Here is a 22,347-nt window from a genome sequence, read left to right as displayed (position 1 = left end):
CCGCATTGAAGTCTTACTCAAAAGTCACATTGCAGAATTACAACATTTTAAGAGTTGAGTCTAACTGATCTGAGACTTCAAACTCCTTAGTGGAAGGTTTCTAAAGTATTACTGCCCAAATTGAAAGACTAGAATTTCAGTAAGGATTAAAACTATATTTAGCTCATGAAGTTCTACAGTAGTTAAAATGTAACTCACAACACCATTACTCAACATCATAAAATACTTTTTAAAAATCCAAAGACACAGAAAAGATCATTTTAAAAGATATTACCAAAAACTTATGTTCCCAGAATTTTATATATCAATAATATAAAAAACAGAGAAGAACAACAGAAAAGTGTTCTTCTTAAAAATGCCTAAATATAAAACAGTTCTTTAAATTCACAGTTCAGGGGAGTAAAACTGATCAAGAAGAGATATGAACACATTATCAATAACCTGAATTGAACAGAATCACAATGTATCACAAACAGAGACAAAAAAAAATAAAAAATAGAAATAAATACATAGTTCAGCTAACAAAAATGTCAGGGAAATCTTCAGTGGTTAGAAACCAGAATAGTACCAACTGCCCCACTGTCTCAAGGATTAACGGTGAGCCTGGGATTTTAAAAGGATTCTAGAGGACAGGACACAGTCTCCCCATTCATTATCTTTAGTGTTGTGGATGGATTTCCTGCACTTTCTTTGTATTTGACTCTTTCTATTTAACTCAGATCAATTAGACTCAACTCTTAAAATGTGATCATTATAAACAGTACTACAAATTATGTGTCCTATATGTAATTGTTCTCCTTGTAACCCCTGCCTACAATGGCACATGACAAGTCTGATAAACTTCTCCCATCGTGTGTGCTCTTACATTTTGGTTCTACCTTTTAGCCCCCAAATTAAACACTGTCATTACTATCTGGACTATCATCAGTTTGTAACCAGGCTCTAAATCTGCTACCTGTGTGACTTCATACAAATTGTATAAATAGCGTATTACATTAGAAAACCTGCAATTAAAAGTATGGGAAAAGATACATTAAACATTGATTATTGCTGGGCCTGGTAGTGCACTCAGGAGGCCGACATGAAGGTTACTGTGAAACTTAAGGCTAGCCTGGTTACACAGTAAACTTAAGTCCCGCCTAAATTACATAGCGAGACTCTGTGTCAAAAACAACATTAATTACTGTAGTAATGTCACAGACCAACACAAAGTACACTAGGAGTTTTAAAAATCACGTAGATGACAGAAATACAAACTGCACTGAGAAAAAAATAACCAGCAAGTATCATATACCAAACATGGACTGTAGCTAAAGCTATCCATCAGGCCAATATGATTTATAAACATTAATCATTCTAACTTCTCAGCAATAGTCTACTTGAATATTTTGAAAACACTGTAACAATATTTTGAGTTCAAAGATTGTTCAGTACAAATTTTATAATACTGTGTAATTTACTTCACAGTTTAAAGAAATTTTTAATGCTCTTCTCAAAATATTGTATTATGAAAAGTTGCAAACGTATGTATTATTTTAAAATACAAGGTGTGCCTATAATCCCAGCACTCAAGAGGCCAAAGGATCACAAGGAGTTCAAGGCCAGCTTGAGCTACCTGTCTCAACCACCACCACAATCAAAAAAGAAACACAAAACTAGCAATCATCTAGAAATATAAGGAAACCTCCTTACATTTGTTATTAAGCAATTAAAACCCTAAGGCAGGGCTGACAACTTTTTATCAAATGTAAGAGAACAAATGCTTTAGGGTTTGAGAACCATGTTTCCTCACAACTACTGAAGTCTGCTATTGCAGGGAAAAAAAAAAAAAACCAGCCACGAAGCAGGTGTAAGTGAATGAGCAAGACTATGTCCCAATAACACTTTATTTACAAAAATGACCTTTGGGCTGGATGTCAATCCCTGCTCTAAAGCAGTTATGACACTAATGGGGAACTATTCAAAGCATTCCCTTTGAAATAAGAAACAAGACAAGATGCCAGCTATCACCACTTCTTTTTATTTATCTTTTTATTTTGGGTTTGTTTATTCTCTTTGAGACAGGGTCTCACTGCCCAGGCTGGTGAACTTGCAGCAATCCTGCCTGAGCAGACTTAGTGTTGAGATTACAGCAGTGTACTAGCACGGCCAGCTACTACTTTTGTTCAGTATTATACTAGCAATCCTACCTAGAAAAGTAAAACAAAAAAATTTAAATGTGTAAGGATTATACATGTTATGCTTGTTCATATCTAGAAAATTTAGAATAATCCATAAACTAATTAAAATTATACAAAGTGCTAGCTTTGACACCACTATTAATACATATTTTTAAACTGCATTTCTACGTCACAGCAAATAACAAGTGGAAAATGTAATTTAAAATGCCATTTGCTGGTTGTGGTAGCACACGACTGTAATCCAAGCGCTTGGGAGGCCAAGATAGGAGGATCGCCATGAGTTCAAGACCAGCCTGTGTTACAAAGTGAGTTTAAGGTCAGCCTGAAAGCCATTTACTGTAGCAATAACAATCCTTAAGGTAGCAAGGAATAAATAAGTCTAACAAAATACAAGCATAATCTTTCTGGAGAAGAGGTAAAGTTCATTAAATACTAAGATCAATGAAGTGAAATACTAAATTCATGAGTAGGGAGACTATGTCAAAAATTATGCCCTAAATTAAACTATGAATTCAAAAGATTTCTAAACAAAATGCAACAGTTTTGTGTGGAGCTTAACAAGATGATATTAAAATTTATGTAGAAAAGCAAAAACTAAATGCAGTTGTAACAATTTTAAACAAGAAAGGGGGTAAAGAGGAGTAGTAATCTCTTAACTTTTAAAAACTTTATGGTTCTCTCATCCACCCTCCTTCCTCCCCTTACCCAGAATATTAAGATTTAACTTATTAATGTGGGTTCTTTTTACTCCTTCAAAATATATCAAAATAAAACATTTTTAAAGATGGAAAAAAGTAATTCAAACTTTATTGAGATAATTCATACACCATATAATTCATCCATTTGAAGAAGTCTAATGGTTTTTAGTACATACATAGAATTATACAGCCACACTTACAAACAATTTTCAGTATTTCAATAACTTCAAAAAGAAACCCACACTTCCAATATTCTTTAGTGTACTCTTCTCCTCCCCAACTCCACTCCAAGGTAAGCACCAATTTCCTTGCCTCTATGGATTTACCTATTTTGAACATTTCACATAATATAGTTTTGTTTTGTTTGTGCTGGCACCTTGTGGTTGGCAGGCAAGTGCTGTGCTGCTGAATTATATCCTCAGCCCATTTTTTTGCTTGTTTGTTTTATTTTTTTTAAACAGAGGCTCACTATGTAGTTTAGACTGCCTTCAACTCATTATATAGCCCAGGGTGGCTCAAAATTACAGTGATCTTCTTGCCTCAGTCTCCCTAGTACTGGGATTACAGCTGTGCACACTACAACCAGTAATATAAGGTCTTTTAGCACCATGTTTTCAAGGTTCATCTATGTTGTACACAATATAATCTTAAATTCATTAAGATAGTATAATTGGCAAGAGGTGCAATGGACCACAGGAACAGAGTAAGTCCAGAAACATACACATAGGTACTGGATGCAGTACAGCTGACAAGGAGGACGGTGGGCAACACATTAACTAACTGCCAACCAACAGTCTGGAACCAGATGTAGTAGCACATGCTTGTCATCCCAATATGGGAGAGGCTGAGGCACCACAAGTTGAAGGCCAGGTTGGACAGCACAGCTGACTTTAAGGGCAGGCTGAACTACCCAGAAAAAATCTTGTCTCAAAAAGAAAAGAAGTCTGTATGACAACTGTTTACATAAAAAACAAGGGTTACATCACACACTCACATCAAATGTAACTGAATTAAAGACCTAAATGGGAGAGACAATAACTTTGCAACTAAAAATATGCAGGGTAATACTTGATGATCTCAAGGCACAGGATTTCACAAAAAAGAATTAAAAGCAAGGACTGGGGATGTGGTAAGATATGTGCTTACTATGTGTGAGGCCCTGAATTTGAGCCCCAGAACTATAAGAAAAAAAAAAAAAAACTAGAATCAGTAATCAATAAAGAAAACTTTAGGGTTAAGCAAAAGAAATGTTTGTGCACAGGAGTTTGAGGCCAACACGGGCAACAGAGAGACTCTTATTTCATTAAAAAAATAAAATAAAAAAAGGAACATCAAATTCAAAGGAGAGGAATACCAAAGAGCAAAAAGAAATCAAAATGTTCAACTGACTAGAGAAATGTAAATTCAAGCCATAGTAAGACACTATCCTGGCCAAATCAGCAAACAATTTAAAAATCCAACCATAGGAGAGTGAGGCTGAACATCTGACATCAAGGCAACAAGGCCAAACCTCGCCCAGAGTCAGGCGTGTAAAGTAGTCCTAGAGGCGGCAGCAGCAGCAGCAGCGGCAGCGGCAGGAACACCATGGTGCCAGGAGCAGCGACCCGGAGGGAGCGCAGGGTGATGCTGGCTGAGACTCGGTGACAGCGTGAGAGGGTACTCTGTTTGATAAGTTGGCATCATGCGTGAGTATAAGCTAGTCATTCCTGGCTCAGGAGGCACTGGAAAGTCTGCTCTGACTGTACAGTTTTTTCAAGGCATTTTTGTTGAAAAATATGACCCTACGATAGAAGATTCTTATAGAAAGCAAGTTGAAGTAGATGCACAGCAGTGTATGCTTGGAATTTTGGATACTGCAGGAACGGAACAATTTACAGCAATGAGAGATTTATACATGAAAAATGGACAAGGCTTTGCTTTAGTTTATTCCATCACAGCACAATCCACATTTAATGATTTACAAGATCTGAGAGAACAGATTCTTGGAGTTAAAGACACTGATGATGTTCCCATGATTCTGGTTGGTAATAAATGTGACTTGGAAGATAAAAGAGTTGTAGGAAAGGAACAAGGTCAGAATCTAGCAAGACAGTGGAACAACTGTGCATTCTTAGAATCTTCTACAAAATCAAAAATAAATGTTAATGAGATCTTTTATGACCTAGTGTGGCAAATTAACAGAAAAACTCCAGTGCCTGGGAAGGCCCATAATGAGTCATCATGTCAGCTGCTTTAATATACTAAATGTATTGTAGCTCTGAACTGTTGCCCAATTCAACAGTGCCAGCATTCCAACTTCGTTAAACCTTCATCCACCAATGTTGTACATGTATGAAAATGGTGTACTGTATACTTTAACACACCCATTACTTTGAGAGTACAATAATGTAAATCCTAAAAGCACCACTATTTTAGCATAATACAAGAAAGTCCAAAGAGCTTCTATATAGACTACTCCAGACAACTTCGCTTTCTTTCATACTTGTAGCTTACTGTAATTTTTTTTTAAAAAAAATCAGTCACTATCGTATGGGTACAAAATAACCGCTTTAAAACAGCTATATAGTTTTTCTAATTTTTCAAAAACCTGTGGTCACAGTGATCTTGGTCTTTAAAATACAATAGTCCTTTCAGTATAATGTCTTAAATTAAAGACATTGCCTTTAACATCTGTTGGGAAAGAAATGTCCAGACTTTTCAAATTCCTTATTATGTTTCCTTTTTTGTTTACATAGGGAACACTATTTATAGTTGTGTGTACAGTGGGGGTCTACAACAAGAAATGTATATTTTCAAACAATTTTTTAATGATTTAACAATTTTTGTAAATCATTTTCAGCTTCTGCAGCTGTAGATTCTGTGAATTCCTTGCTTGCTCATGCATAAGTGTATTTGCAATACCAAATATACAGGTTTAGTATTTTTGCCTGTTAGTGATTGTTTTACATGTGTAACGTTTTGGTTGAGATGTTAAATGGTGGACGAGTACTATGGATGCAAATGTGAATGTGGGAAGTAATTTTAATCATGTGTAATTGGTCACAGGACCTCATTTGCAGTAATTATTACTGTTTTATTTAACAATGCCTTGTTGCTTTGTATGCATTAACATTTGGATGCAAAGATTGTGTGTTTATCCAACAAGGAGCCACAGTATTTAAATTGACCAACCTAATGCTACAACTACTTTGAGGTGGCCAAATGTAAACTAAAAGCCTTAATTAAAGTGGTGTAATTTTATATAACAGCATCAGTAGTTCAATAAATTTGAATTGCCATGCAAGTGCTTGCATTATAATTACTTGCCACTTGAATGTGTTTTGTGTAATGTTTTAACAGTGCTAGTAAATAAATATGGGTTTACCTTTTTAAATGTAATAGATGTTATTTTACATAGTGTGGTTTTATAATTTAACATGTGGGTAAACCAAACTCATTAATTAATTACAGAAATGATGAGTGAACTATATCAGGGTTTTTTTCCTATTTTATTATCCACATAAGTTTTGAACTTTTCCCAGAGAAAGGAATTTTATAAATCAAGCAACGTTACTTATGAACAAATGTTCGATCACTCTTTGGGATAAAGTAGGAAGAAGAATTGAAAATACTTCGGTGGATGCTTACACTATGAATTCTTTTTATGTAAAATGAAATTGTATCTAGACTATTACAGTTATAAAAATCTTTTAATGACATGGAAAAAAAATCCAACCATAACAAGTGCGGGGAGGCATATGAAATGAGAACTCTTATCTGACATTGGAAAGGCGGTAGACCAGGGAAAGTAATTTGGTTTTAGTTTTTAGGTTTGAAAGTGTTCATTCTCCAGCAAACAACCAATTAGCTCTTCCAGGTGTAGACATCAGAGGAATGCTGGCCCATCTACTCAGTAAAATATGTACAATAATTAATGGTTAGAACAACCTTGTTTATAAATGTAAAAGATCTAGATACAACCTAAATATCAACTGATATTGTTAATCACTGAAAATGAATTAAGGATTCATGTATCAGTGGATGAACCTCACAAAGAATGCTGAGCTAATCACAGAAAATTACTGACATACAAAAAGTCTTAAAGCACGCAAAATGAACTCTCATTTAGATCAATACACAAATAATAAATGGACATGAAACACGTGGAAACTATAATACCAAATCCAAAATAACAGCCACCTCTGAGAGACATAAGCAAGACAGGATTATGGAGAACCATCAAATGGACTGGTGATACTTTATTTCTTTTGCCTGGGTGGTTTACAGATAGATGGAGTTATTTGCATTATTCTATACCACTTTTGGATATCTAGAATTATTTCATAATTGTCTAAGTACAACTGATAAAAAAGTTCAAAGTTACTTTAGAAAATATTATTTTGATTAACAGAAGTTTTAAAATTATTCAAACAGGGGCTGGGGATTTAGCTCAGCAGCATAAGCGCCTGCCTTGCAAGCAGGCAGTCATGAGTTTGATCCCTGGTACTGATAAAAACGAAAAAGACCAAAAAAAAAAATTATTCAAATGATGAAATTAAGAATATCCACAACATTATTTTATTAGAATAATAAATAAGGTAAAAACCTGAGTAACAAACAGGTATGGTGGCACACACCTGTAATCCCAGGCTGAGAACGATGGATCACTACAGAGTTCAAGGCCAGCCTGGGCTACATAAGCAAGTTCAAAGCCAACCTGAACTGTGTACCGAGACTCGTCTCGAAAAAAAAAAGTCTGAATAATAGCTTGATAGTCATTTCTTACTTTTCTTCTTCTTTCATTATTATTATTACTACTATTGTAATTCAGGCTGCCCTTGAACTCCTGGCCTCTGCCTCCCAAGCGCTGGGATTACACACACTGACCACCATGCCTGGCCTTGACAGTCATTTTTAAAAGGACCACAATAAAACATCCCAATAACTTTTCAGAGTAGTTTAAAGTAACAAAATGCATACTATAAAAATATTTAATTCACGTAAGTGGTTCATTATTTCCAGGTTGTAAGAAAACCTAAATATTCATAGTTAGGAGCTACCACAGCTATCTCGTATAGCTTCAAAATATTGTTAGATTGATTTCAAAATTACTTTAAAACCTACAACATTTTTTTTTTTTAAAGAGACAGGATTTCACTAAGCAGTCCAGGCTGGCCTCAAACTCATGGCAAGATTCCTGCCTCAGCCACGTTGGGGCAAGAGGCATGTGTCATCCTTGCCCAGCTTTTATTTTATAACCTACAGCAAATATTTTCTTCCTCTCTGAAATTACTCTTTTTGATTTATGCACCAATTTCTTTCCATACAATTCTATTTAAGCTTTACCCAAATTTGTAATTTGTTCATTTTGGCAAAACTCAAAGAGGAAAGAATAAAAGTGCTCCAGAACCTAAAAGTTTGCACTAAATCTAAAGAACCTAATACTTAACTTTCTCCCCTCCCTATCCTTTGGGGGCACTAACTGTTAAGCATCCATCCAGAGGAATTTCCTTTATTAATGTGACATGCTATGCTCTGAACTTTCACCTGTATCACTGCTGTACTTATTTATTTCCTTCAGCAAACACAAACTATGACAGGGGAGACAGTTTACAGGGTCTAATTAAGCAGTTGTCTTGAACTTGCTTGGTACCCCAGGCTGGTCTCAAACTCATAACCCTCCTACTTGAGCCTTCCATACGCTGGGAAGTGCACCATCATGTCCAGCTCCACCTTCCAAGAATACCAACGTACTTGGCTCTATGGCTTATTCTTATCAGTATTGATTTCCATGCAATAAAGAACAGATACGGGTGAGGGAAGGAGCCCAGTGGGATGGTACTAGCCTAGCATGAGCAAGGCCTGGAGTTTCATTCTTGGTATTAGGAAAGAAGGAAGAAAAGAAAGAAAGAAAGGTGGCAGGAAAGGAGAATTCTTTATAAAATTCAGATCCTGATAACCAAGAAAATGGTGTATCCTTTATAGCAGTGACGCTGAACCTTTTAGAGCTTTCAATGATACAAACAGCTCACTACAGCAAGTATGCCACAGTTTTGCCACAACTGCTCTTATAGTGATTATACTTTTACTTCAAAGAGGTAAACCTATTTTACTTACTTAGGGATTCTGAAGTAAATCTAAAAAGATCTGAGTTCTAAAAGCAGTGATTAACCCTTTCTTTTTGAATCAGGGTCTCGATAGGTAGTCCAGGCTGCCCTCAAACTTGCAACAACCCTCCTGCCTAACCCTCCCAGGTGTGTGGACTACAGGAGTGTACCACCACCTCTGATGATTTTTTTTCAAGTCTGTATTCTCTTTTGGTAAGGGCTGGGGATATAGCTCAGCAGCATACACACTTCCCTGGTAAGCACAAGGTCCTAAGTTTGATTCCAGTACCAAAAGAAAAAAATAGGTAAGATAAACCCAAATGTTTTCTGCCTACCATTAAACATTAAATGATATTTTATAAACGAACATTTTCAGTTTGAACATATTTTTTTTCAAAACTACACAGCTTTCCCAGATTCTGATACGCTTCTTGTTTGAGAGTTGTATTAAACATAAAGACTTAGAACTGGGCATGGTGGTGCATGCCTGTAATCCCAGCACTTGGGGAGGCTAATGAAGCAGGATCAATGTGTGTTCGAAGTCAATGTGGCTACAAAGTGAGTTCAAGGTCAGCCTGAAGTGCACAAAGAAACTCTATCTCAAACAAACAAACAAATAAAAAACAAAGAAAGAAATAAAAGATGAAAATTTATTAGCAACTTCTCAAAACAGCTATCTCTAGATGTTTTCAAAGAGCTGCATCTAATCCCAGCACTCCGGAGGCTGAGGCAGGAGGGCTACCTCGAGTTCAAGGCCAGGTTGAACTACTATATCATGAGACTCTGTCTTAAGAAACCAAAACAAAACAAAACAAAAGCTGTGACTAAGGGTTTAGCTCAGTGGTACAAGAGCCTACCTGGCAAGCGCAAGGTCTTGAGTTCAATCTCTGGTACCCCCCGCTCCAAAAAAAAGGCTGTCACCGGGTATGGTGAAAAATACAGAGGTAGTAGATAATACAGAATCAGTCAACTTACACATATAACATGTTCGTGTCCAAGTCAATGCACACAACATCTTGAGGTGGTTCATGAAGATCGAAATACCTTGAGTCAACTCCAACTATGAATGGTACAGGCGCACTAAGCACTGCAGCCAGGGACAGCGGACACAGCGGAATGTATGGGCATTGCCACTGAAAAGGAAAGATCATCTAGAAAAAAAGTTTTTAAAAAGTTAACCAAGTTAGAAGTTAATTTTAATTTGCAACGAAAATTATTACATTAACTAGTATTATTGAAAAAGGACCACTGAAAATCAGTGGCGTTTACCTTTTTTTTAACCTTAAACTTTATTCTTAAGCTAAATGACTGTAAAATATTACTAGCCAGGTATGATGGTACATGCTTGTAATCCCAGCACTTGGGAGGCTGAGGCAGTAGGATCACTGTGAGTTCAAAGTGAGCCTGGGCTACAAAGTGAGTTCAAGGCCAGCCTGAACTGCATTGTGAGACCTTGTCTCAAAAACACAAGAAAAAGAAAAAGAAAAAAGAATTACCAAGCACAACTATAAACAAATGTGATTAAAAATTTCAAACATGACAAAGATTAGATGCCCAATAAAAGTGCCAATAGTTCTTGGCATATTAATTTTTCTAGTACTTATATAAAACTCACATTCCTATTTACTGGAAAGAATTCAAGTACAGAGATAAAACTGCCCCCCAAAAAATCATAAAACATGGGGCCTGGGATATAGCTCAGCAGAACATGTGGCTGCCTGGCAAATGCACGGTCCTGAATTCAATTCCCAGTACAAAAAAAAAAAAAAAAATCATAAAACAAATTTATGCTTTTTAATATTTATGCATCTCATCCACCTATTTTCACAATAACCTTTAGCCAAAATTCAACTAAGAGCAGTAAGGATTTTTTTAAAAAATTTGTGGAGCATGGCAGTACACACCTATAATGCCAGCACTCCAGAGGCCACAGAAGGACTGTGTGAGTTTAAGGAGAGCATGGGCTACATAGTGAGTTCAAGGCCAGCCTGAATTGCATATCAAGATCTTGCCTCAAAACAAACAAACAAAAACACCAAATGGGCCTGAAAGTATAGAGCTCAGTGGTGAAGTTCATGCTGAGCATGAATAAGGCCTGGGTCACCGCCAAGCACTACATTAAAAAGCACTAATAAAATCAGGTTTGGTCACACACTTGTAATCCCAGCACTGGTAGAAGGCTGAGGTAGGAGAAGCACAAATTCAAGCCCAGCCCGGGCAGATTAGTAAGACTGTCTAAAGAAAAATATTTTTTTTAAGGGTGGGGGTCAATGCAAAAGCTTTGGATTCAATCATCAGCATAGACAATAATAAAAATTTTAAAGTAATGATTCTCTTGGGAATGGTTAAGTCAATTGAAAAATCTCAACAAAAAAATTAGCTGTTCCAATGGACAAAATAATTCAACTTCAGTGAAGCCTTAACATCTTGAAAAAATAGTCAGTTAAATTGTTCTGTGAGAATTTTTACCCATTTGCCTTTACAAATATCTATCTTAATTATAACATGCATTTTTTTTTTTTTTTTTTTTGTACCAGGGATTGAACTCACGACCCCATGCTTGCCAGGCAGGTGCTTATGCCGCTGAGCTAAATCCCCAGCCCCCAACACACATTCTTTACAAAAAACACATACAACTTTGCGATAGCTCTTCATTCATTTCTTTGATATTCACATCATTTCCCTTTGGAAATATCTGTCCTATTACCATTCTTTTCAGTTTTTTCTTCTTCAACTTGCCTAACTACTACATCTTGATTTATCAATGATATTGTATGCAATTCAGATAGTTCTCTTAACATCAGCTATCAATGGGGAGTGTGATGACATAAAAATAATGTGCTATGTATGTACCTCCTACAATAAATGCAACCATTATGTACTACAAACATGTACTACTAAAAATTTTTTTTAAAAAAGTTACAATTGCCAGGCATGGTGGTGTACAGCTGTAATCTCAGCATTTAGGAGACTGAGGTAGGAAGACCATCAAGGGTTTAAGGTTGGCCTGAACTACATAGTGAGATCCTGTCTCAAACATAAACAAACAAAAAATCAAAAATAATAAAAATAGAAGTCAGTTACCTAAACCTTATACAACCTTGCATTTTTTCCCACCTGTCTTTGCACAGTATTGCTGAAATCAGGCAAGAGCCTGTGTCAAAAGGGTCTGACAGTCAGGCATTGTCACATATGCCTGTAATACCAGCACTTAAGAGGCTAAAGCAGAATTATCACTGTGAGTTCCAAGCCAGCCTAGGCTACACTGTGAGTTCAAAGCCAGCCTGAACTACCTAGTGAGAGTCTGTCTTAAAAAATAAAATAAAATAAAATGTGTTTGACAAGGTGTGAACAGATAAACACAAGTGTTTTAGGAGGGGATATATGAGTGGCAACTTTCCAAAACACAATCAATGAGGTTAAATTAAACCATTAGTGAGACATTAGATTGGAGAAATGGTACATCCAAAGTTCTAAAGTTCTATGCAAAGTTCTATACTAAGAAACCCTACATGATCACATTTTTAAATATAAGAAGCCATCATAAAGTTTAAACAAGATTTGTTTGATCAGTGTTTGTGCTTTATACAAGAACTAAGCACTTTTATATTATCCTATTCATAATCAAGTCCTACATGCTACTAGGTACAGTGATTAACAAATAAAATAGGAAGAAATTAACTATATAATTCATTTGCATAACTTATGGTGAAATTCACTGGGGCTTAATTTAATCAGCTTCACTTACAATCAGGTAGCCTTGAACTCACTATGCAGCCTAGACTGGCTTTGAAAACATGGCAATCCTCTGCCTCCTCCTCCCAAGTGCTGGGATGACAGGCATGTATCACCACATCTGGCTACATGTTTCACTATGCCTTGTACAGTTTCTACTCTCTGGAAAACCCTAAAATGAAAAATTAGCAACTGGTATTTCTTTTCAAATAGAAATCACCTTTGTTTTCTATATACTATTTTTCTTCGCAATCCAGTTATATTTATGCTAATTGGGCTGGTAATTTTTACAGCTGCTTTCTTTGAAGATTTTACTTTGGAGTGCAAATTCTCTGTCGGTTTTTTGTTATAAAAGGAAAATTTTATACTTACAGCCACAACAGCTTCAGCTACCCCAGTCAACACAGCTGGCCTAAGAGAATGCAGCAGAATTTTATTCTCAAGTAAAACTAAAAGCAGCAGTGTCGCACAGTTCTCAGGACCCAGGTTCATCAGTAAGGTACTAAAGTTGGCTCCACTAGGCAAAAAGAGAAAGGGTTATGAACTATTTTGCTAAAAATGTATTAAGATTTGCTTATTAAATTATCTTCTGTGTAAAAATAGATTAAGAATCTAGTATTGGGCCGGGGATTTAGCTCAGCAGCATAAAGGCGCAAGATCATGAGTTTGATCCATGATACCAAAAAAAAAAAAAAAAAAAGGTGGGGGTCTGGGATATAGCTCAGTGGCATAAGTACCACACTGGCAAGCACAATGTCCTGAGTTCAGATCCTGGTACCAAAAAAAAAAAAAAAAAAGAATCTAGTATTATTTTCCAATTTGATAGCAATGAATCAAAAACAAAAAGCAAATTTAGTGCAATAGTATAATGGAGTGACTTAAAGTCATCCTATGATAAAAATGATAATTAAAAATCATTAATTGGTAACAAAGGGGCATTTATCAGGAAATACAACCTGAAGCACAACCATTTAAGCTGAATTAAAAAAAAAAAGCTAGGAATGGGATCAAAGGTATGAGATAATAATATAAACTAGTACAACAGTAGGGGGAAAAAGTGAAAATAACATGAAATCAGGCTGAAACTAAAATGATTCTATCTATTCTCAAATGGATATACACTGGTTGCACTGTGAATAAAGAACCAAAGAAAGACAAAAGGGTCAATCCAAAGGTGAATAATAATGAGCTAGAGTTGATGGTACATCCCTGTAATTTTTGCTACCCAAAGGACTGGAAGTTGTTTGACACGGTAACTAAGGAGACCCTGTCTCAAAATAAAAGATGACAAAAAGGACTGGAGATATACTGAGTGGTATAACATGAGGCCTTGAGTTCAAACACTAACTACAAAAAAAAAAACAAACCACAGGTTAATAATGAAGTGGTCTAGGTATGCTAACCTGGATTAGTGATGCACATGAAGAAAAGCAAATACATTAAAGACATTTAGATTAAAATCAGTAAATTTTGAACATTTAGTTATGACCTAGATATGGGAGAGATCATAGGAAAGATTGATTTCCCTACATCCAATCTAGCAATTTTTTTCCTTCCCATTGTTTTAAAAATAGTATCACCACTCATCCAATTGTCAAAAATAGATACCTAGTTTTATAAAATAACACTTAATTTTGTTATCCTAATGCCTAAAATATTTTAAAGCATTCTACTCTGCGTGATATCATTTTAAAAACCATTAACTAAGGCTGAGGCAAGAGGATTGTTGCAAACTCAACACCAGCCTGGGCTACAAAGTGAGCTCATGGTCAGCCTGAACTGCATAGGGAGGCCCTGTCTCAAAACACCCTCTACCAAAAAAAGTTTAAAAAATAGAAACCATTAATTGGGCTACAGGTGTCGCTTAAGTGATACTGCATTTGCCTAGTATGCCCAAGTCCCTGGGTTCCATCCCCAACACCACAATAAATAAATACCATTAATTACCTTAGTGGTAAAGGTGTAGAAACTGGCTGTGATAATGTTAGTGCATCATGGGCTGATAGCTTTAAAAAAAAAAAAAAAGATAAATTAACTAAATCAATTTTGAAATCTGGATATTTTGATTAAGGGTAAATAGAGAATAGCTGAATATACTCTTTGAAACATAGTATGATATAAAATGATAACTATATTCACTCAGACATTGTTAGTTCTTTTTCATTAAATGCAGTTTTGCAGAGTTTGGATCAAGGAAATTGGTTAACATATGCTTAAAATTTTTAGAGTGTAATTTTTTATAAAAACCTCTATTTGGGGGCCACAGGTTTAGCTCAGTGGCACAAGCACTTGCCTGGCAAGTATGAAGTCATGAATTTGATTCCCAATACCAAAAATAAAAATCTCAATTTATTTACTCAACAGACTATTAAGCACTTAACAGGTGCTTGATGAACTAAACTGTGTTTAAGATCAATAGCATCTGGCTTAATCCCACCTTACATAATGTTGATCGTCTCTTTTTAACTATTAGAGCTTGCCTCTACCAACCAGCATAACTCAAACTTGCCAATACACAAACAGTTGTAGTATAGAGAGAGACAATAAGGGGTTGGAGATTTAGCTCAGCGGCATAAGCACCTGCTTGGCAAGGAGGCAGTCGTGAGTTCGATCCCTGGTACCAATAAAAAGGAAAATGACCAAAAAAAAGAGGTAATATATAAATGAGAACAAAAATAACATGGCAACTTTTATAAAAATCTGTCCGTATGCCTACATGTAAGCAAGCAATTCATGTAATCACCTACAGACCAGGTCAGGTCGTTCACATCTACAATATCTCACCCAGTAAATTATGTACCTCTCAAATTGAATACCTATCTAGCTTTGCCACTTACTAGAAAGAAAAACAAATTCTTCAGCATAGACAGTTTTAAAAGTACCACTGCAAAGTTTCCCCACTACAACCACAGTTCATTTCACATTTATGAGTCATTCTGATACTGAGAACATGGTTATATTAGTCTGAGTTTTACATGATTAAAATTAGCTACATAAACGCCATGCATGGACCAATGATAACAATATCATGAACCAAACATTACATTTACTCCAATTCTGTGCATCTAGGATCCAAAAGCCCATAAGAATGGCCAGTACAGCCATAAATAAAGCAAATTCAAGAACTTTTTATGAATGTGTATCACTCATCTCATAATCAAAGGGCCATGGGATTCACTCTGCAATGACTGGAATGACATAAGCAGCTTTCCCAAAATATTATTCTTCATTACCTGGACAAGAATCCTTGGTCTTTGTGGTGAAGGAAAAGGGATGTTTTGCATAAAATATGAAATGTACCTAGAAAACATTATGAAACCATGACCGTAATTACTTCTCTAAAATGTTTCATACATAATATTTTAACACATCTTAAATATTACGATAATATTAGCCCAAATACTAAAGACATTTTCAGGCAGGGATGCAGCTCTAGGGCAGAGTGCCTGCCCAGCAGGCTTGAGACCTTGTGTTCAATCCCCAGAACCGGAGGGAAGGAAGGAGGTGAGGTGACAAAACAATAAAAAGGAGAAGGGGAAGGGAAAAGAAAGGGTGAGAAAAGAGGCTGGAAAGAGAAGGAAGGAAGGGGAAAAGAGGGGAGGGAGCAGAGGGAAGGGAGAGGAAGAGACCGGAAGGGATCAGGAATTGCGGGGAGAACGAAGAATCTCAATGTAAATACCCACTAAACGGAAATGCACAATGTCTTTTCTAATTCAAAGTCTATATTAATATTTTTTATGTGTTACCAGAAAAAACCATAAATATAGTTCTCATAAAGAAGTTAGAACTTTTTCTTCAGTACAGAGGATTGAACCTGGGACCTTCACACTAAGTTCTTTTAAATTTTTTTTTAAATTTAGAGTCTAAGTCACTACATTGCCCAAACTAGGCTCAGGCCTCCTGCTTCAGGCTCCCAAAGGGTCAGGATTACAGCTGTGCACCACCATGCCTGGCTAAGACGCTAATTTCATGGCCTTGGTTATCAGAAAGAAATTCTGATGTAACAAATTAACAACAATACAAAATTATTTTTATTTTTTTTCAGTTCTAGGCATTGAATGCAGGGCCTCAAGAATACTACACAAGCATTCTACCACTGAACTACATTCTCAGTCCTTCCCTTTCCTCTTTTTTTTTGGGGGGGGGGTAACTGAGGATCAAACTCACCACCAAATGCCTTGCTAATCAGGCATGTAGGCTGCTGAGCTAAACCTTCAGCCCCTCCTCAGTCCTTTTCTACTTGCCAAGTAGCTGAGATTACAGGAATGTGCCACCTCCTCTGGCACTAACACAGAATTTAATTCCAGATTTACTACTATAATTTTGGACAAATACCTACTGACTCTATTTTTCCATCTGGAAATAATGTTTAAATTTCTCCAAAGTTTTAAACTTTTGACCCACTAAAATGAAAGTATGTGAACTGAGAAAAAAAAAAGTCATATGTACTGATTTTATTTTCACAAGCTACCATTACAGTAAATTTTGTTATTATGTCACCAAAACTGAACTTTACTTCAAATTTTTAAAATGAATTTGACAGCTGAAAGCTAGGTCTAGAAATAGGAACCATTATATTGGTATCTAGGAGCACAACATTGAAGTTGAGACCTTTTTTATATACCAAGTTTTGGTGGGTTTACACAAAAGTCTTGAAACGTCTTACTTTGTCAGCAGGGTATGTGAATTTTATACTATATTAAACAAATGTCAGGTGTGTAGCGTGGTGCATGTCTGTAACCCAAGCAGCACTCTGGGTGATTCAAGCAGGAAGATGGTAAATTCAAGCCCAACCTGGGTAACCTTGTAACTCAGTAAAACCTGCCACAAAAAAAGTGGCGGAGGGGCTAGGGATGTTGCTCAATGCAAAGGCCCTGGGTTCCATTCCCAGGATGGCAAAACACAAACAAACAAACAAAAGTCAATGTGCCACAACAATCAGAAAAGAATTTTAAAAATACAAGGCGGCTCCACATCTATTTTTCTTTCTTACAAAAGATTTCCATGACAAAGAGAACAAATCAAAGGAAAAAACATGAAGAATTCTGTCCTGTGCTAAAACCAAACCTTACTTACATGCAACATCAATAATCCACCCTTAACAATTTCTTTATCAGTTTAGTTGTGTTACACTTAGAATATGAATTGACTGCTAGTAGAGAATGAATAGCAACAGAAACGTAAAAAACACAAATTTATATGACTCACTTCCTCAGCTAAATTCTCAAAAGACATATATTTCACTGTCCTTACTACCATTCTTCAATTTTAAGTTCCAAGCCAATGATTCAAGTGAACAAAGAATTCAGTAGAGTCACCAGGACTCTCACTTTCAACTCTGCTGTTAAAGGTTAAGCAGTAAGATCAATAGTTATAAACCCAGTTTTTCCACTGAACATTGTTCTAATTATTATACATACTTTTCAATGGGAAGAGGATGTGGTCCAGACACAGAAAGTTTATAGATAAACATAAGAAATTTTCTAAAAGCCTCAAAAAAAGGCCAGTGTGAGAGTAAACAAATGCATTTGTTTGAATTGATGGACTTTGAGACCACTTTTCTTTCCACAGGTGTCAACAGGCCCAGCTGCATAAGCTGTTTCTCTGTTAGAAGTTCTCGAGAGTAAGGTTCGTAAAACTGGATAGCAGCTCCGTAAACCTATGAAGTAACAAAATTCTGTTATAAGACTGCTTTTAAAAATTAATTTCCTTCACTAATAACAAATGCTGGCAAGGATGTGGGGAAAAAGGACTCTTCTCCACAGCTGGTGGGAGTGTAGACTGGTGCAACTACTATGGAAATCAGCATGAAGATTCCTCAAAAAACTAGGACTAGAGTTTCCAGCCATTCCCCACCTGGATGTCTTCCCCCCAAAATTAAAAGCATTATAGCACAGCGATATATATATATATATATATATATATATATATATATATACATACCTATGTTTATACCAGCAGTTTGTAATAGTCAAATTAGAAACAACCCAAGTGCCTATCATCTGGCAAATGGATAAAGATGTTTCTTAAACAATGGAGTACTACTATGCCACAAAGAAGGGACACAACTGAGACATTTCTAGGAAAACAGATGTACTCTGACTTCATACTCTTAAGTGACATATATTGGACCCACCTGTAGATACTACTGCATTGTTTCTCAGGTGTGAGAAACCAAAAGTGTAAATAAGGACCATAATGTATAATAGATATTGGAAAACAAGAAGAAAATGTACAAATAAAAAACTCAAGAGAAAAGGGAAAGGAAAGAAGGGAGAAGTAACAAAAGAAAACATGATGAGAAAAGAAGGAAAATGGAAACAAAGCTTTTGTAAATGGTGAGGGGAGAACAGGTTGTAGGGAAGGTAGGGGAATGGGAAAAAAATCAATGTATATCATGTAAAGATACAAATTCTGTATGGCGAACATGATCATTATATTAATCTAACATGAACCAACAAAATTTGATTTAAAAAATTAATTTTTTTTCTTACTAAATAAGAAGTAGCTGCTGGGAATGTATACCAAAGAGATACATGAAAAGAAAATCTCACTGAAAATTCTACCCTAGAGATAAACTGACTTTAATGTAAATCCCTCCAGCTTTTTTCTATTGGGATTATTCATTAAAGCATACATCTCATGCAAAAATGTATGGTAACTTCTTGGAACTTGCCCTAATTTTGAACCACATAGTGAAATTCTGTACCTACGCTACAGTATGTACTCTAATGACCTTACTCAACTTTCACCTGCTTGTGATTTTTTTTAATTGTGGAAAAATACACAGAAATAAAGTCTGTCACTTTAATCGTTTTTAAGTGTACACATCAGTGAGTGGTATTAACCTTCATGATGTTGTATGACATTTCAGAACTTTCCATCTCCCAAACAGAAACTCTGTACCTCTTAAATAATCATTCTCCCAATCCAAATCCTTGATAACCTCTACTATGAATCTGCCTATTCTAATGCTACTTCCTATAAATTGGAATCATTCAGTATTTGTTCTTTTTGTGTCTTGCTTATTTTACTTAGCATAATGTCTTCAAAGTATATTCACAGGCCAGGTCTGATGGCACACATCTGTAGTCCCAGCACTCAAGAGGCTGAGGCAAGAGGTTCACTACGGGTTCCAGGCCAGCCTGGGCTACATAGTGGGCTCAAGAACAGTTTGAACTATACTCTGTCTACAAACAAACAAACAAAAAATAAAGTTCATCCATGTTGCAGCATATATTTGAACTTCATTTCTCCTTAAGGCTGAATAATATTCCACTGCAGGTACATATCACATCTGTTTAACTATTTTTTTTTTTTTTTTTGGTCTTTTTCATTTTTATCGGTACCAGGGATCGAACTCACGACTGCCTGTTTGCAAGGCAGGTGTTTATGCTACTGAGCTAAACCTCCAGCCCCCACATCTGTTTAACTATTTATCCACTAATGTACATTTGGGTTGTTTCCATCTTTTGGCTACTGTACTGTAAATACTGATGTAAAGTTCTGATTCTCTGCTTTCAATTCAATTCAAAACTACACAATAGTTACGTGTTTATCTTCTGGAGGAACTGCCAAACTTTTTCATAGCAGGAGTACCCTTTACATTCCCATGAGCAATATTTAAAGGTAACAACATTCCTTACATTCTCAATAGTACTTATTTTGGAGTTTGTTTTTTTAAATAGCCATTCTAATTGATGTTCAATAGTATTTCACTGTGTTTTTTACTTGTACTTTCCTAATGACTCCATGTGGAGCATCTTTTTTCATCTTATTAGCTATCTGCATTTCTTTAGAGAGAAACCTACTCCAGTCTTCTACCCATTTTTAAACTGGGCTGCTCAGATTTATTTGCTGAGTTGCAGGAAAGCTTTACATATTCTGGATATAAATGCCTTAGTAGCAGGGAGTATAGCTCAAGGGTAGAACACTTGCCTACTATGTTTCAAACCATGAGTTTGAGCCCTAGGACTACATTTAAAAAATTTTTTTAAAGCAAATACTTTTTTTACCCTTTCTGCAGTAAAACACTGTCCATTAAGCATACTCTCTCAACAGATGTTCTTAATGGACAAAACTTTTTAATTTTGGAGAAATTTAGTTTATATATATTTTTCCTTTTGTTACCTATACTTTTGGTGTCATAATACAAATCGCCAATAAACTGAATGTCATGAAGATTCCCCCTACCACTAAGATTCCCCCTACCTTGAGGCCTGTTGTTGTTCTTGTTTGTTGCTTTTGCAGTACTAGGGATAGAACTCAGGGCCTTCACATTAAGCTACATTTAAAAATCCTTTTTAAAATTTCAAGACAGAGTCTTGCTAACTTGCTAAATTTCCCAGGCAAGGCTGTGACTCAGCCTCCCAGAGTGCTGGGATTACAGCTAAGATCACCTCACCCAGCTATGAGTTTACTTTAATATATATACATATACATATATATGTTTGGGGGGGGGGTTGTTTGTTTGTTTGGTACCAGAGATCAAACTCACTATCTTGCACTTGCCAGGCAGGTGCTATGCCACTGAGCTAAATCCCCGACTATTTTATATATGGTATAAGCCATGTCTGTTTTTCAGTCACATCTAAATGTTTTATTTCCTTTTTGTCTTCAGTTTTTTTCTAACTATTGGTCAATATATAGCCCTGATTATTTTCTTTTCCTAAATTGTTTGGTCAAGTGCCTTTAACCTACTGAAATTTCTGTTCTTCTACATTAATTCCATTTAGCTTTTTTCCTCAATCTACAAGAAATTTCAAGGCAGTCAAATGCCAAAGCAGTGGCATCGCTACTATTGCTGCGTTTTAGCCAGATATACATTGAGAATCAAGATCAAAGAACCTAGCAGGATGATTTAAAATACTGTGACTTTGGCCAAAAAGGAAGCTACAATAAAGCTGTAAAGATAGGGTTGAGGAAATCTCAATTGCTAAGCAGGTACATGAACACGGAAAAAGATGGCCTGAAGGCATCACAAAAAGCAGTAAGTCTCCAATTTTTGCAGCCTCAAAACTTCAAAAGTGAAAGACTGCTTTGAGGAGAAAGCCACAGAACACCATGTTTTATAATGACACCTGCAGCCATGCCATGTTCCAGAATGGCAGCAGCACAGAAAATTTGTTACTCAGAATTGTACTCAAGAGTGCCCAGCAATCCAGGTACTCAACTCCTACAGTCAAGAGAGAAGAAAGCCTGGCTACTGCTCCAAGTGGCAGTAGATCTTGGCAGCATCCACATCATGCTGGTTTTAGATGTATGCAGAATGCAAGACTGATGGGGTTAAAAAGGCTTCCACATGGATTTCAGAAGGCCTGGGGGGTGAGGCAGTGTGCACCCGAGAGGACAGTACACGAAACTGTGAGTGTGAAGCCAAAGGTACAGCGGAGATCCCAGTAAGTTTACAAAACTGGAGCTAAGGAAAGCTGCAAGGACGGAGCAAAGTTAGGCTAAGAGAGAAGCCATGGGAGCTACAACTACCAGAAGTACCATATGGGTGGTGTGACATTGGCCTTTAGAGCTCACAATTTGCTACAGATTGCTTCAGATGGTGGCATGCAGCTAGAGGACTTCACATTTGTCCTCCTGGATTTTGGACTTGCTTTGGTCCCAATACTTTGTATGCCCTTGTTCGTAACTTTTGTA

General features: G+C 36.2%; 2 protein-coding genes across 3 annotated transcripts in view; one reads left to right on the top strand and one right to left on the bottom strand.

The window, feature by feature from the left end:
- Nucleotides 1-22,347, bottom strand: part of Dennd4c (DENN domain containing 4C) — a 123,008-nt gene that overhangs the window by 57,098 nt on the left and 43,563 nt on the right. For both annotated transcript variants that reach the window (XM_063251722.1, XM_063251727.1), the window contains 5 exons: nucleotides 18,120-18,358; nucleotides 15,933-15,999; nucleotides 14,647-14,705; nucleotides 13,072-13,216; nucleotides 9,940-10,115 (listed from right to left, as the gene is read on the bottom strand). In XM_063251722.1, coding sequence (XP_063107792.1) covers nucleotides 9,940-10,115; nucleotides 13,072-13,216; nucleotides 14,647-14,705; nucleotides 15,933-15,999; nucleotides 18,120-18,358 — 686 coding nt within the window. The remainder of the gene's footprint in view (nucleotides 1-9,939; nucleotides 10,116-13,071; nucleotides 13,217-14,646; nucleotides 14,706-15,932; nucleotides 16,000-18,119; nucleotides 18,359-22,347) is intronic.
- On the top strand, nucleotides 4,502-5,321 carry LOC111757492 (ras-related protein Rap-1b-like). The gene has a single exon (XM_063251747.1). It carries the CDS (start codon nucleotides 4,560-4,562, stop codon nucleotides 5,112-5,114), a length of 555 nt encoding a protein of 184 aa, XP_063107817.1. The 5' UTR covers nucleotides 4,502-4,559; the 3' UTR covers nucleotides 5,115-5,321.

The sequence above is a fragment of the Cavia porcellus genome, unplaced genomic scaffold (assembly GCF_034190915.1).
Source record: "Cavia porcellus strain 051 isolate PalLab524CR breed Dunkin Hartley unplaced genomic scaffold, mCavPor4.1 scaffold_1, whole genome shotgun sequence".
NCBI classification, from domain to species: domain Eukaryota; kingdom Metazoa; phylum Chordata; class Mammalia; order Rodentia; family Caviidae; genus Cavia; species Cavia porcellus.
This window is presented reverse-complemented; position numbering and strand designations above follow the sequence as displayed.

Coding starts and splice junctions, on each gene's coding strand:
- LOC111757492 (XM_063251747.1), top strand. CDS start 4,560: ATGCGTGAGTATAAGCTAGTCATTCCTGGCTCAGGAGGCACTGGAAAG.